Here is a 16,554-nt window from a genome sequence, read left to right as displayed (position 1 = left end):
GCTTCACCTGTAAAAGCTGGGCTTCCTCACGGGGCCTCGGAAGACTGTTTACAACTGTTTCCATGTCAGAAGGAACACAAACAACAGCTCCATGTATTGCCCTTTGCTGTCCTTTTGGCAAGGAAACAATTTTTGCAAAAGGTAAAATCTTTGCAATTAATTGCCTTTCAAGTACATTCAATTCCATAGCTCTGTGGGAACCGAAGCCAGGTGAAGGTTATTGGCAGCAGCAATCGATGGCATTTTTCCTCTAGTTAGGTGGCTGTCACATGTGTAGCAGATCCACTCCCCCATCCTCTCTTCAGGTACAGAACATGGGGTAGAGCATGCAGATCCACACACATGAACATACATACCTGTTAGACAATCAGCTACTACACGCATATTCTTAGTATATTTACCTCGTTTACAGTGCTTTACTTGATTGGGGAAAAGAGCTCTGTGACACACGGTGCAAACATAAGTGGGTCCGTTTTGAATGTTTTTTTATTAAAGTTTTGTATGCAGCTTTCATTTGTCACTCATCAGAGGCGTGGGGTTTCAAAGTGGAAGCCTACATTTCTTTTGTACTTTCTTCTGATTCGCAAAGCATGCTCTAGTGTTAAATTTTTGGAAAGTGCTTGTCTTGATAGTCTGCCTCTTCTGCTGGCAGCACATTTTTCTTTATGTTTGACTCGATAACCAGGCTCACTATGATACTTTGCCTTCATATATCCACGCATTGTTTTTTTGTGTTGGTTTCTGAAGACTGGATCGTTTCTGAATTTATTCCTGATGTGCGATTTTTGTCTCCTTCTAAAGGCTGGATCATCTCTGAATCGATTCCTAATGTAAGATTTTTGCCTGCTTCTAAAGGCTGGATCATCTCTGAACAGTTTCCTCATATAATCAGCCATGTAGGCTTTACGACTGGCTCTAAAGCTGCGGATAAAGTTGAGTCGGTACTTAATATAATTTATTTTTCTCTTCCGAAAAGATGCATCTGTCCTATATCTATTTTTGAACTGATCCTTTCTCTGTTGTTGATGAATAATGTAGTTTTCTTTAAAGGCCTGTAGTTTTTTGGTCCTAAATGTTGGAGATTTCAGATATCTTTCTTTTTCAGATGAACTTTTTTTCATTTTATTTTGTACATTCTGTCCTTGTTGCGTTTTGACCCTGTACCTAATTTTTCTTCTCTTGGCTTTTGGAACTTTTGACACATTTGGAATGGTTGGAGCCGTTTCCTCTAATACATTTGCAACTTCCCTAAGCCAAGGAGGCATTTCCTCTTCAGAGGTGCTTTTGGTTTTGAAAAGAGTTGGACTTACTTTTGTGGCTTCAGGTGAAATGTTCTGAAAGACCAAATCCTCAGAAGGGTCGTCATTCTCCCTGACAAAACCTACTGGCACAAACTCATAAGTGGCATTGGGGCCGCGGTTTCGAAAGAGCTTCAGCAGATGGTTGACCATGTCAGACAGTTTGCAGAAAGTCATCATTACTGCAGTTCCACTGGGATGGGGCAGGCCTGCTGAATTTCTTGAGTGGGAATCAAAAACTCCAAACCGACCGCTTCTGTCCCTGAAAACTGCAATGCACTCTGGAGTCACCAAAAGAAAAGCATGGGTGACATTTTCCGACAGACATTCCAGTTGCAGGGCAAGAGGCAAACCCAATTGTCGAGATCCTTGAGGGCTCCCGCTACCAGCAAAAACATGACCTACCCTTAAACCAGTTGTGTGTACAGCATAGATGTTCCTGTCAGTCAACACATGGTCAGGCATCTCTTCAAATGTCAAGTGATTGTCACGAAACGTTCCATCACTGATCAGTTGCTGTTTAACGCCGACATAAAGTTGGTCTCCTTTTTCAATCACTCTGTCAAGCAACACTGTGTCAAACTGCAACCCCTCATTGTGGTACGCTAAAAATGTGAGTGCCATGCATGTGCACTGGTGATTGCGGGAAAATGCAGCATACCTTTTGTCGGCTTGAGAATGTGTGGCACTTACCGACAGGACAGGTGGACCGCTGATCCCGGGTTCCAGCGCAGAAGCCTGTCACATTAAAAGAAAAAAAGTCAGTATTTATACAAATGTTCACCTCATGACTATCTACCACCAATTAGGCCAGTTGTACACAAGTATTTTGTAATTGAGCAATCAATTATTCAGGTGATAAATAAATTAATTGAAATACAATTTTGATAAACATAATGGTAAATACTATTATTACAACAGTATTGGATCAGTTTTCAATATAAATACATATGTTCATATTTGTGCATCTAAAATTTGTTTTTCTGTACTTCAGAAATTAATCTGTTAACAATATTAGCTCACTTTTTTAGCCAATCTGAAAAAACAAAAATTTTGAAATTATATTCAATTTAATAAAAATAAAAAAGGCACAAATAATAAAGCAGCACACCCACAAAGTTAAAAACTGGAAAACACATTTTTTAATATATATAAAATCACTTTGCACAGTCATTTGTAGCTTTTTTGCGTGACAATCTTTGACATCTTCATCATACACAGAACCACGTATGTCAACTTTCTCCACAACACATTGTGACTGAGATGGTAGGAAGGAGTTACCTGGCAGCTCCCATCCCGGACATGGTCCTCCAGCGGCACGGAAGAGGACTCGGTAGGGGCCTCGGCGTCCATCGGGGACCGGACTCCGTGCCTGGCGCGAGCTGGCGTGGTGGTCTCTCTCGCGCTCCCTCCATCTATAAATCAACAGAAGCTATCAACTTGGTGCAAACTGAAAATATATATTTTTTTATCTTAATGACTGGGATATATTTTATGAGACAGTGTCACACCTGCCGCTCCACCGGATTCAGCTTGGAGGGATCGGAAATTGGACGACGCCTCGGACTCGTCTTCTGATAAAAAAAATAGAAGAAATTACATAATTGTTAAAACAAACTGTGGGACATCAAATTCAAATGATTATTTAAAAAAAAATAAAATAAAATACCTTCTTCCTCGTCGGAGAACGTGTAGGTAACGGAGCGTCAAGGCCAGACGCAGGAACGATCCGGTCCATCTCCTCCAGCAACGTTGGGCTGAACCACACAGGATTCGGGGGGATGGAAGAATCCAGCAGGTCTCCCTGTAAAATCAAAAAAATAGCTTAAAATAGATTCATTTGTACACTGAGGTCACAACATGTTTTGCTTTGAGGTAAAGAAAATCATACCTGTTGGTCAACCATCCTCCCAGTGGCCTGTGGATAGCCATCACCAACCTGGCCCCCGCGAGGCGACTGTAAACAATGAAAAATTATATTCAGTGGAAGCCGTTTTATATATATATATATTGTCATTTTTAACAAACTTGGATTTTACCTTTGCATTTCCTCAAAAGAAATTATCTTAGTGTTTTGTGTGGCATTTACTCCAGCACAACCTAAATTGTCACTTTTTTCTCTTTTGGATAAACTGTTATTACACATACAGGAGTTACAAAAAAAATTCAAGTTGGAAAATGTTTATTTTTTCACTGTGAAACTCACAAAGGGTTTCTACCTTAACTCCTGGAGTTTACCATGGCTGGAAGCTGCTTACTAGCTGGTGGGGGAGTAGCTCTTCCTCTACCCCTGGTGATCGACTCCTTACAGCTGTACAGCGCCGCCATTCCTCTGCTTGGACCTCTGAGTACCTGCCTCTGACTCTATGATTACCTCATTTTACCCCTTATGCCTCAGATTATCTACATTTCTAATAAAACTGCCAACAACATCATTTTAATCTTCACTGTGCCTCACAATACGGCTCCAAGTTTCCCTCTTTGACTTACAGTTAAAAAAATAGCAAACCTGCCTGCTGCACATTTATTAGTTACACAATTTTTCATATACAATGACCAGACTGTGAGTGTCTTTACTCCAAGTTTTTCCTGGACTCATTTATAGATTAACATAAGTGTGCGCTTGTTATTTTGTCTATTTATTTTATATTTTGTCACATTTTTAAACTACTTACAATATCACAGTTATGTATACATTTTCATAAATTTTATATTGCTTATGGTTTAATTTGTATTAACTAATATTTACACCTTGGATGATCCACCTTTTCAGCAAATAAGCAATTTCCCCTTCGACATCAATAAAGTATATTTGATTCTACAAACTACATATAAATTATGAAGTGTGTGTGACACCAATCAATATCACTATCTCACTGTTTTTGCCATTATTCTGGTACCACTTGTCACAGTTGCTCTTTTCACCATTACTTGCACAAGTTTCCCCCATTTCTTAGCAACAAAATACAGCCCATACTTATTGTTTGAAGATGAGATTTCAAATAACAAAGGGATGTCATGTTGCATTTTATATTTTATGTTTGAAAACTAATTCCCTTTCACATTCTCAAAATAGGTGGTTTTTGACATTTACATGATCTTCTGAAAAGTTTTACTTGCCCTCAACACAATTAAAAAACTGCTATCTAGTTTATGATCTGTACTTTAAGGAAAAGTTGAAATGGACACTCAGGTAGGCAGACACAAAACAGACATGTTAAAAAGTCAAATATACACATTCATGGATTCTTAAAGAATTAAACATGCAAGATTTTGCTTAAATCAACTAAGCATGTATCCAGTACCTTACGACCACCAACCACAGTCCAGGCGAAGGGGTCCAAACGACGCGGGGCAGCCACCTCACCAACCACAACCAGCCGGGGCAGGGGACGTCTCACCGCGGGGGGGGATGCCGTCCCAGGAGGGGGAGGAGCCAACATCACAGGAGCTGGAGATTTCGGTGCACTTAACTCAAGTTGCGAAGAGACCGCCGCCTCAAGCAACTGAGAAAGGACCTCCATCCCAGGACGATCGCTCAAATGAACCTGAAGATATAAACACATTTTATAAAATACAGTACGCCTAAGTAACATTTTTAAAATACAATTCTAAAAATTAATTCAACTTACGCCGTCCCTGCTCCACAAGGCTAGGCTGCTCAACGGGAAGTGTTCAGTGACAGGCAAGTACCGAACACCTAGACAGAAAAAAAGAAAAATGTCATTCTTAATGTCAGTCACACTAACAATCTCGTAATTTGAGAAAAGTAGATACAAAAGGAAAAATAAATAATTTTTTCATACATCTGAACCCTGAAAACTATAAAACATTAATTTGCTGAAGTTTTACTCTAAACACAAATTGTGTAAGTCACTTACCTCTCTGAGCAGCCACACGTTGAAACTCCTGCCGCAGCAGCTGTTGCACACTTTCCTTCACGCCAAGGCGTGGGGGAAAGTCCACAACGACCACCTGTAAAAATTGAGACAAATAAATGAACAAATTAACATATGCCAGGTTTTCTGATATATTTGATTATGGATAAATGCAGTGGATATTATACTTACATTAGCAGAGAGGTTGCAGACGGTACGCAACAAAGCGTCAAACGCCGCTCCGGCCTCCACGAAGGTCCTGCTGGCGGTCAAGTTGTTACTTGGGGCCAGAAGACAGATCACCTCGGGGGGCCGAGGCAGAACTGCATCCAGCACCTCAAGCCGCAACTCTTCCGCAGAAGCTCCGGGAGATGCAAGCATCCCTAAGGAGAAGTCGCCCTTTGGCATGGTAGAATACCCATCCACAATAGCACGCAGATGGGAATCACCAACCAAAAGAGCAAACTGAAAAATAAAAACAAACATTAAGGTTTTGCTTATAGAGTTTTATCATTCAAACCAAGATTTGTGTATGAAATCGATAAAAAAAGTACCTTCTTCTCCAGAGCCTCGGCAGTAGGCAGAACCAACTTGCAGCTCCGTCTGGTCACCCGGGAAGCTGGCCACGTCTCCACGCGATGGCGACGCCCCGTCCCACGGCCTGTTTAGAGATGTGCATTTATCAAGATTAGGATTTAATGGCTTTGAAAATTTAACAAGAAAACAACAAAGATCTGATATACATACGCGACTCCGGAGAAGTCGACTGCCCACGGGGCTCCTCGTCCTGACGAACCACGGGCGACATCTGCAAAAGAATTATTTAAAAAATGTTTAGATTAAGTACAAACATAACTGGATTGGGCTATTCTACATAAAAGAAACTGAACTTGTCATGAACATACCTGGTAGGGCAGGCCACCCTCCAGCAGTCGGGATCTAAAGACATAAATAAAATGAGTAAACCAAATGACTGTTATCATCCAACAATAAGTTACTAAAATATAAAATGACAGCCTTACCTGTCGGGAGACCGAGTCGGGTTCAAGCGCTGGGTGCGGCGTTGGTGTCCCAGGCTATAAACACAGAAATGATTATAATCATGCTTAAAGTCCAAAGTACAGTAAAAACTACTGTTAGACAAAAACAATTACTGCAATTTGTAATTGATATACCTTGGCGACGACCGGCACACTCTCCAGCTTCCTCCATCTCACCTTGGCCGCCTCGGGCGCCCGTCCCTCTGAGGCATCCTGTAAGACCACAGTAGAAAAAAAGAAGACACCTGGGGGGGGAAAGGCGGTTATTTAAATGTGTGTGTGTGTGTGTGTGTGCGTGTGTGTAACTGAATGTTACTATGTGCAAAAGAACTTGTCTGAATATGTAGATAAAATATGTGTCTGTAGGATAAAGAGGTCTGAGATGATGTGGTGATGCAGAGGTGAGAATCGCAGCAGGCAGCAGTGGAAAACTTCCAAATCGCCAAGTCTCGCACAAGAGAAAAGCTGTAAATACAAGAAAAATAAATTTCAATTAATAAAGGATCGTAAAAATATATATTTTTAAAAAATAGGTTGTTTTTTTTCTTAATATAAGGACAAAGTTCAAAATATTCTGAGGCTTCTAAACAGGACCAATATACTTTTCACAACTGGTATAAACATCCGTGCATTTTACAACTTTATCAAAAATGTAATTAAAAAAACAGATTAAACAAATAAATCTAACAGGTTTGTCTTATGCAAATTGAAAAAATAAACTTTAACCAAATTAACCAAGTCATTTACTATATAAGCTCTTTAAAGTAAAAGATAAAAGTTGTTAAAACATGTTAAACATCAAAATTACAAACCAATGCAAATTAAATATGGGATTCATCCTGTGTGATGAAACCTCAAATTAAACTGTAAGCAATTATCCCAAACACTGAAAGTAATGAATGTAAAGTCGACGGCCCTAACACTCAAATCAAATTGATGTGAATTCAGCATTAGTATGAAGTCGTTTGAATCTAACCACTAATGTTCTTCTGACACGCAAAATAAAGCCACACTCTCCCAGCCGGAAGAATATCTCATTCAATCCCAATGTATGACTGTATATCACATAGACAAATACGAACAAAATTACGAGACTTAAAAACACTGCAACATTTAATTATTTAGCTTCCCGTGGGTCTAAAACATTTATCTTCACCTTTACAAATTCCCTTTGTGTGATTTATGGGTGTGACTTCCGCAGCAAACCGGAACCATCATTTGTTTACATGTTAGCAACTTTAAAGGTCTTTACACAAAATAAACCTAGATATTTTATTTTGTCATTCCTGGGCCAAACATAATAATAAAATCTCAGTTCTTGATCTTATTTTATTAAATTAAAGCTTTAATAATATGGCTAAGTTTGTTTAGTCCATCACAACCAGAACCGCGATGTTCTCCGTTGCTGAGTCACGCTAAAAATCAACAGATAAATGACTGCAGGTGCTGCGCTTCAGACCGTACTACACTCGAACCGAACTGAATAACACATGAACCTGTTATAGAGAGCAACTTGCGACTGGTAAGTGACATAAGATGCACTTGCGGATCTATATCATATATCATGAGGGCTAGGAATAAATTGGCTAAATCTACAAAACTCCTGTTCCATCAAGCTATCAGGTATGCTATCAGAGCCACAACAAAATATTCCACAGCAGTCAAACTTTTAAAATTGAGCACATTTCTCAAAGAACACATTATGTCTAAGCAGTTATAATAATACTGTAATCAAATGAAATATTGAAATAGTATATTTCATGGAGAGAACGCAAACACGTCTTACCTTGACCGAAGCAGACTCGAAGCAGAAAGTTCCAGAAGCTTGACGACTTGGTAGTACGTGGCAGCCAATCAGAGATGGTGCTTTTCCGCTTCTATGGCGTAACCTGCTGCTGACCAGTCAGCTTCGCATAACAACGATTTTAAAAAATGCAAACATCACAGCTGCCTGGCAAATTCTTCACCTTACGTCACAGGCATAGAGACAAGATGGTATGTGTCAACCAATCAGTGATTGACATTTTCCATGTGTATGACATGCTTCAGCTGAGTGTCAGCTTCCACAGTGCAAGCTGATGCGGGCTTCTGTTTAATTTAATTTAATTTAATTTAAATTTAATTTAAATTTAAATTTAATTAATTTAATTCTGTTTAATTCTGTTTAATTATAATATTTAATATTATAATTTTTTTTAAATGGAGGGAACACAAACCCACCTATCATAGCAGCTGGCTGGCAACTTCTGCACCATACATCACAGGCTTAGATACAAGATGTTATGTGTCAACCAATCAGATATTGACATTTTCCAGCGTGTATGCTTCAGCTGACGTGTCAGCTTTGAAAAAACAAAAAAAATTATATGTATAGAAAATTTTTATTTAAAAAAAAAAGGTTTATTTTTACTATATGTAAGTAAGAGAAATAGCTAATAGCTTATTTAAGCTAAAAGGTTAATGCAAATGAACTGCCTTTCGCAAGGCAGTTCAGTAACCTAGGAGGAAAAGATATTGCAGAATAATATTATTGCATCGCCATAGAGGGTGCAATAATATTAGCCCACAGTGCAATGCTAATGTCAGTGCTAAAGGTAATGCACTGTCTTGCTGCGCAAGACAGTGCCGTAACCTGAGAGAGAAAAAACTATGCAAGCTGATCTTATTGAACCGCCTATGTCCACTAGTGGGGGCAGTAAAATACTAATGTGCTAAAGTTAATGCACTGTCTTGTAACAGTAGTATACTAATAACATTAATGCTAAAAGGCTAATGCTAATGAACTGCCTTGCTGCGCAAGGCAGATCCCTAACCTGAGAGAAGAATATAAAGCATTCTAATATTATTGCATCGCCTTACGGCGATGCATTAACCTGAGGGCAATATGAAGGCTTTTATTTTGAAAAATAAACATAAGCTTCATATTAAATGCCCACACTAATCCAATGCCTAACAGTGTTTGGGTTAAATTCCTTATTTACTGGCCTAAACAGCCAGTAGTTCTAAATGGAAGCTCTGTTTTAACTGAGTGTTAGTTAGAACTACAGATATGGTGTTCTGGTAGTCCTATTTAATTATCATTAGGTCAAGGTTAATGCCATTTATTTGCGCTAATCTTGTCGAAGGAAAAGATAATATAGGCAGATATTATTCAGCTTGCTATAATATTAATGCTAAAAGGTTCCTAACCTGAGAGAAGAATATAAAGCATTCTAATATTATTGCATCGCCTTACGGCGATGCATTAACCTGAGGGCAATATGAAGCCTTTTATTTTGAAAAAAACATAAGCTTCATATTAAATGCCCACACTAATCCAATGCCTAAAAGTGTTTTTAAATGCCTAAACAGCCAGTAGTTCTAAATGGAAGCTCTGTTTTAACTGAGTGTTAGTTAGAACTACAGATATGGTGTTCTGATAGTCCTATTTATTATCATTAGGTCAAAGGTTAATGCCATTGCACTGGCTTGCTGCGCAAGCCAGTGCCATAACCTGAGAGGAAAAGATAATATAGGCAGAGATTTTTCCAGCGCCTTACGGCGCTGCACTCACCTGACAGAGATATTGGGGCTTTTATTGGGAAATTTCCATTAAGCTTTATTTAAAATTACACATTAATCCTATGTGTAACAATGGTTTGTTAAAACCAGTTATAAAATGCCCAAAACACAAGTAGTTATAAAGGCCAGCTCATTCCAGAATGTCCTCCCATAAGTCAGCTGCTCTGGCCTCATGTGTTCCGTTGCTATGGTAATGGATCAGCTGCTCACTGTCATGTGTGTTTGAGACAGAAAGAGGGGAAAAAAATTCTATCTTTGTGAGACACCCAGCCAATTAATATGGAAAAAGCACTCCGAACAAACCTTTGCCGTTCAGGAACCGTAATACATATTCAAAAACCGTTTGAAGCGTATAAGAGGGCTATTTGTCGTCTCCGATAGTACCGCAATTCATATTTTTACCTCATTCACAGTAATTGCAGTGATGAGACAAAAAATTGTGCAGAAAATTTTCAGAAATACATGGAAGTGAATCAGGGAGAGCGTCAGTTACCCTGTCCCATGATTTCACTCTGAAGCACCTTGACAGAAAACCGTAAATGCTAGAGAAATATCAAACACATTTTACCGGAGCAGGCACGCGTATCAATGTCATGACCGAGTTTGATATCGATAGGGCGATATTTGTGGGCGTGACGGCGATTTCAAAATTGTTTTGGGTTCAGAAATCTGCTTAAATTCTCACTCTACTGGAGCGTCAGTTGGTGTCAGTTATGCTCTGCGTTTCGGCAGTTGGAAATTTTGCTCGTTTTTCGCTTTTTACATCGCCATCGTAAGTCCGATTCCTTATAAAAATAATAGCACACCTGCCGGGGCCGAGCCGCACGTTTTGATACCACTTTTGTGGGTGGGCTCGCAGCGGTACGAGCCGCATTCCGGTTGACGGAAGAAGAAGTTAAGAATAATAAAGAGGCGTTCTATTGGGTGTAGAACAATAGGTGCCTGCCCATGCAATGCATGGAGGCAGTGACTGACTTGCTTCGCAAGTCAGTCACTGCTCTCCTTATGCATTGCTATGGGGCAGGCCCCAATAACAAATTTTCAATTTAAGTAATTACAGCCTGCTCAATGGGAAACAAATTCATCTTGTGCTTCTGTTGTATTTATTTCACACAGTTAGATAAAATTCCTGTCATTTTTGCTCTCTCCTTTAAACTTTGAGTTTGACATTTTTAAACCATTTAAAAAAATTTCCTGAATTATTTTTATTTTCATCCTGAAATTTGTTTTTTTCACTGTCGGTGTTTTTGTGACCTTGTTTGTACACATGAGACATGAATAAAACCATAATTTCTGTCTAATTTCATGCGAAAAACAAAACTCCGCCATCCTTTTATCTACCATATGGAGATTGTTAGAGAGGGAAGCGAAGCAAAATAGTCAGCTCATGAAGACAGGTTATATAGACTGGACTCTGCAGGAAAAAGGGTGCGCAAACACACACAGCAAGGATATTGGACAGTTACCAGAGAGAATCAGAGATAAGGAAATTGAAGAGTGTCTTTCCTCTGTCTCATTCAGCTTGTTTTCTCTCTAAACAGTCAGCAGAAGCACAACATTTAAGGTCCTGTTTTGAAACATCCTTCACAGGACACGCACATTTAAAAAAAAAAAGATCCAATGAGAAGCAAAAGCACAAGCAGAGCAATGGTTTGTGACTCTTTTAGCAGCTTGGGGCAGTGGGGAGTCGGAAACATGAGGAATCTTTCTAATCCTGGCACCTGTGCAGATGGCAAGAAAGACAGTCTTGACCAAGTATGTCAACGTCAAGGTATAAAGAGACTTTCAAAAGACTTGGTATTAAAAACAAAAGTTTTTATGGTTCCTTTAATAAAACGCTAGGAAACAGGCTGGAGTGACCAGGGTTTCTATTTCACAGAGTGAAAACTCTGTGTCCCTTCTCCACCTGTTGTTATGCTGTCAGCCAGCAGGATGAAAGAAGACTCATTCACATTGTATTTACTTACAAGAAGGCGAAGCAAAGTTTGTTTGTACTGTTCCATTCATGGACAAGACAATCCAAAGTGCTTTGCAGAAAATCAGAGGAAAGACAATAAAACCTTGGAGACTGTTGAGCTTTGTTTAGAATGAGAGCACAATATTACAAATGCAAAAAAGCATGCATTGAATAAAACGAAACAAATGTTAGAGAGCAGTTTGAAACTGAAATGCATTTGTTCGAAATGTACTTTTTACAACACTTTATGTGTCAAGATAATATAAAATAAGCAAATGTGGTAAATTATGTTACTGGAACTGAAAATTCAGTTCAATTACTTTGGAAATAACTCTTATTGCCCAATTTTATTCAAAGAGTTATTGTAAATTCTGATGACTGTAACAGAAAGAATCTCTTTTTGCAGACTGTTCCAAAGAAGCATCAGACTGAAAGACCCTGAGATATAAATGTGGAGCAGCCTTCATAAATGTGCTCTTTTTGTGCACACAACTATTTATCCAGACAAAGTGCTGTAAGTGAACTTGAGGTCATCCTTTCTTGTCATCTTGCACAACACCCTCCATTATGTCCATAATAAAAAAGACCGTGAGGCTGTCTGGATTAGTCTCTGACCACAAAGCGTCCAGCAACCTGCGGTTCTTATTAGGCGGCCATCACTTTTGACAGTCTAATAAAGCTGGAGCTTTTCCGATCGGCCTTTTCCTATTGTTTTAAGTTCTGAAGTTACTGTCTGCTGCTTTTGTATACACGGCCTAGAAAAACATGAACAAGAATGTGGTGTGGAATGATTTGGCAGAATGGCATCTTATTATGTATATTTTTAATCATGTACCGATACAGAAGAATAATATTTGACATAATTTAGTGATCATGTAACACAAACTCAGCTTATTGCTAATATAACAAGACACTTGAACTTTATTAGTGGTTAAGACTGCATCCCCAGAACCAGAACCAAACGAGGAGAAGCGGCATTTAGCATCTATGCACCAAAAATCTGGAACAAACTTCCAGAAAACAGCTGAAACACTGACTTCCTTTAAATCTCAACTAAAAACCCACTTGTTTAGAGTTGTATTCAAAACGTAATCAATTGCAAATTTATTGACGGAATCTGACTATGTTGTGTTTTTATTGTTGATTCTATGTTGCATTGTATTTTTGTGTTTGATTTGATGTAAAGCACTTTGAAATGCCTTGCTGCTGAAATGTGCTATACAAATAAAGTTTGTTTGATTGATTGATTGATTAAATAAAGCAAATTACTGTGCCACAGTCTTTGATGTAATTATCCATGCTTAACCTGTATGACAGCTGGAACTTTGGCCAAAAACGATTTAGTGCTTTTGTGTGATGCAAATACACGTTTCACATTAGTTAGTGTATTCTCTTCTTTTAATTTCTTTACTATGATATGTGAATTCATGATTCTCCTACCCTGACCTTTGGTGCTCTCTTTATCATCAATGTTGGTCATTAAAACCATAATTTTCCTTTTTCTTCTTTTTAAGAAATTGGTGCAGATAAGCTCTCAAATTACTCTTACTCCAGTTCAGTTTGGTTGAAATATATGGATAAATGCTGTGATTCGTAAAAAAAAAAAAAACATGGTATTTTTTATTTACCAAGTTAATCTCACACCAGTTCATGTCTTGTACAATCAAGATGCTCCTAAACATCAGTCGCATTTGAAATAGGGTCTGTTTTCAGGTATAATACCCATTCTATTTGAGGACCTTTAAAATTGCATTATTCCTGTATTTTAAGCTGAATCCAGCACAGAGTCCATGCAAACCATGACATCAATGGGACATCTTCCAGTGTGTTGAAAGGCAAAGTGCATTGCTGAAAACCTCATCAAGGTTTCTGAGAACTCCAACATATTCGGACCCCACATTGCAGGCGCACACAGACAACGCCACTAAACCGTTACAGAACTCATCCCCTCTGTGATTTCCCCCTTTGTGAGGCCCAGTGGGCACATGCCTGGCTGAAATGAAGCAGGCATTGTTTTACTGCAAAGCAGAAAGGAGGGGAGAGAAATGGGTAAAATTATTTGGTCAGGGCCATGTCAGTGTAAAAGTTACAGGTGTAAGGTTATCCCCATATATTGTTTTTTCCTCACGATTGTCAATTTCACTTCATTACTACTCATTTCATGTAGGTTATGGAATAAATCTGTTAACCTGAGCTCCAGAACAAATCCTTGATTTTATTATGAAATGGTTTCTGAGAGGTTTATCATATTTTAAATTATGGTATTTCTTGTCTCCATTGGCAACAAGTGTCTTTTCCTAGTAAGGAGGCACAGGTAAGTTTCTAGTAGGTGTCTTCGGATCAGTCTTTTAAAAATAAAGGTGTAGCTAACATTACATTTTCCAAGTTAAACTATATTATTTGATAATTCCACATTTTAATCTGCGTCTCCTGTGCAAGAAGTCACTTGCACAGGAAAAATGCATACATGGAAGTCATAAAGAACATTTATTGAAGCATCATGCTTTGAAGGAATAAAATAAGGAGGTAGAATATGAAGTGCAGATTAGCTCTCATTCCTCTGCTCAAGATTCGAAAGAACCTGAACAAATGTTTGTAGTACAGAACATATAGTGCTGTGGTTGCATATGAGACTAAAGTAACAAAGACATTAGTATTATATTTTAAAAAGTCCAGTTTATATAATTTAGGTTAAATTAAACCCAACTAATTACAATCAAGAATTTTTTTTTTTTAATTTTCAAAATTATTTTAGACGGGGGAGACAAGAGGAGGGAAAATGTCAAACATAAAAAAAAGACTATCTAAAGACATTGTAGACAGTGTACATGGGAGCAACATAATTCTTCGCATTGCATGCATAGCTAACTCAGATTTTTCAGTTTGTATGCCAGCTCCACATAGATGTAGCATAACTGAGATCCAAAGCACACACAGACACCCACAAGCATATCCCGAGACGTCTTTTCCACAGCTCCTTCCCACATGACCACAAAAACCCCACTGGCTCTTTGTGCTACCTTCATGTTCAGTGTGATTTTACTTCACGTTCCCCTCAACACATATACCAGCTCCACCCACAAACTTCTTTTATTTCCAGTGGTCTGACCAGAGAAAGAATGAATGTGGGTACATGTGATTTTGACAACTACTTGTGTAAGACAAAGTAAAATTTCAAAAGAATTTTGCCTGAAACAAGATATCTACATGCACTGTAAAAATATAATCTATAATCTGACATTAAATTAGTTACGTTTTTCTGTTTTTGATCAGTTAGGGTTGCCGACATTATTTTTCTTTAATAAATGACAAAATAATGGAGTAGAATTTAATTAATTTAATTTTTCTTTTACCTTTTTTTCAAAATCTGAAGTTTTTGTGTTTGGTAGAGTTGCATTTTTAGATGTATGACTTGTGTATCCTTCCACAAACTCCTCACAAAAGTTTTCTGAAATTTCAGTCCATCTGGACTGAGTTTACACCTTTTCCTCCAAATGTAACACTGATCATTACGGTAGTAACCTTTACTTTTAGTTTTACCTTCCAAATGGAAATCTGTTGCTTTTGGGAGTCATGGCGTCTTCCTCACTGATTGACTTTTCACCCAATATAAGAACATAATAATTACACTCTTACCAGATTCAACCAGTATTTTACAAGGTCTTTATATTTTGTTCTGGAGCTGATTGCCACATTTTGCACTGAACAGCATGATGGCTGGAAATCATCATGGTGTTTCTGCACGTAATTGTTTTGAGCAGATGATTTGGTGCAGTCAGGCATTGTTTTCAAGGATAAACTAGACTAGTAAAAGTCTACAACCTGCAACAGCAACAAACATGGTGAGTCATGCTTGTCTTCATTTACAAAGCATTGATGAGACTATTGGAAGCTGATGTGTGGTTCAGGTGAGTGAGGTCAACTTCCTGCCAACCTCAGCTCAGCAGCAGCAGCAGCAGAAGAAGAAGGTTAGGGAAGAGTGGAAAGAAATATACAGAGAAAACTAAACACAATCGGAAGTTATTGTTACTCAAAAGTACATTTATGGCACTCAAACAAAACAAAAGCTTCACAAAGTGTTCCAGGAAACAAGTGTTACAGCTTCCATTTAGGAAGCTGTAACTTGTTTTGTTATAACTTGTGAGCTTACATGGACACTGTTGTTTGTGCTATAAAGAATTTTTTTTTTATTTATTTATTAATAAACTGTCATGCTGTCATTTGCACAAACACAATGCAACAACATGGAAACAAAAGAATAATGTTGAAAAAATCAAGGCTGAAATATCAACAGGGAAAACCTCAAAAAGTGCCACATTTGTTCCGACTTTGCTGTGGCCCACCCACCGCTCCAGTGCATCAGTCCTCCACTGTTGTTACTGTGGTACATGATGAAGAACAGAGACAGTGACCTTGTATAGGCTTGCGCCCCCTTTGTTAATGTGTGGGGCTTTGGTTTAATTCAGTCCATCCTACAAGCACTTCCACGACAAGTTTTGAAGTTTCTGGAGAGAAAAAGAATTGCTTTTTTAGCCATATAATGAACTACTTCAGCATTTTTTCACATATATGTATATGTAAGTATCCTGTTTTCTTTTAACAGTAACAGATTTATATTGTCCCTAGCAACAGTATTTATACCGCTTACACTCTTTCAATTTTAGACCCTGAGCCGGGAATCGAACACAGGACCTTCTTGCTACAAGGCAACAGCTCTACCAACAGCGCCACTGTGCAGCCTTCATCTGAACATGTGCATGTATTTGTTTTTTAGATCTCTTTAACTAGGCATGCTGGAGGTTTTTTTATTTGAAACATGG

At 38.4% G+C, this 16,554-nt stretch overlaps 1 protein-coding gene across 1 annotated transcript; it reads right to left on the bottom strand.

Annotated features, from left to right (window-relative positions):
- Positions 1-524: 524 nt before the first annotated feature.
- Positions 525-6,428, bottom strand: LOC122819508. Its single transcript, XM_044096291.1, has 15 exons — positions 6,394-6,428; positions 6,199-6,252; positions 6,082-6,115; positions 5,924-5,984; positions 5,731-5,837; positions 5,369-5,641; positions 5,180-5,273; positions 4,931-4,998; positions 4,604-4,846; positions 3,190-3,255; positions 2,968-3,102; positions 2,810-2,872; positions 2,703-2,713; positions 2,580-2,670; positions 525-2,036 (listed from the first exon to the last, which is right to left on the bottom strand). The coding sequence occupies exons 1-15, from the start codon at positions 6,426-6,428 to the stop codon at positions 525-527; spliced, it is 2,847 nt and encodes a 948-aa protein (XP_043952226.1).
- Between the last annotated feature and the right edge of the window lie 10,126 nt (positions 6,429-16,554).

This window comes from Gambusia affinis, linkage group LG17 (genome assembly GCF_019740435.1).
Source record: "Gambusia affinis linkage group LG17, SWU_Gaff_1.0, whole genome shotgun sequence".
NCBI classification, from domain to species: Eukaryota; Metazoa; Chordata; class Actinopteri; order Cyprinodontiformes; family Poeciliidae; genus Gambusia; species Gambusia affinis.
Note: the sequence above shows the minus strand (reverse complement) of the source record. Positions and strands in the feature narration are given on the sequence as shown.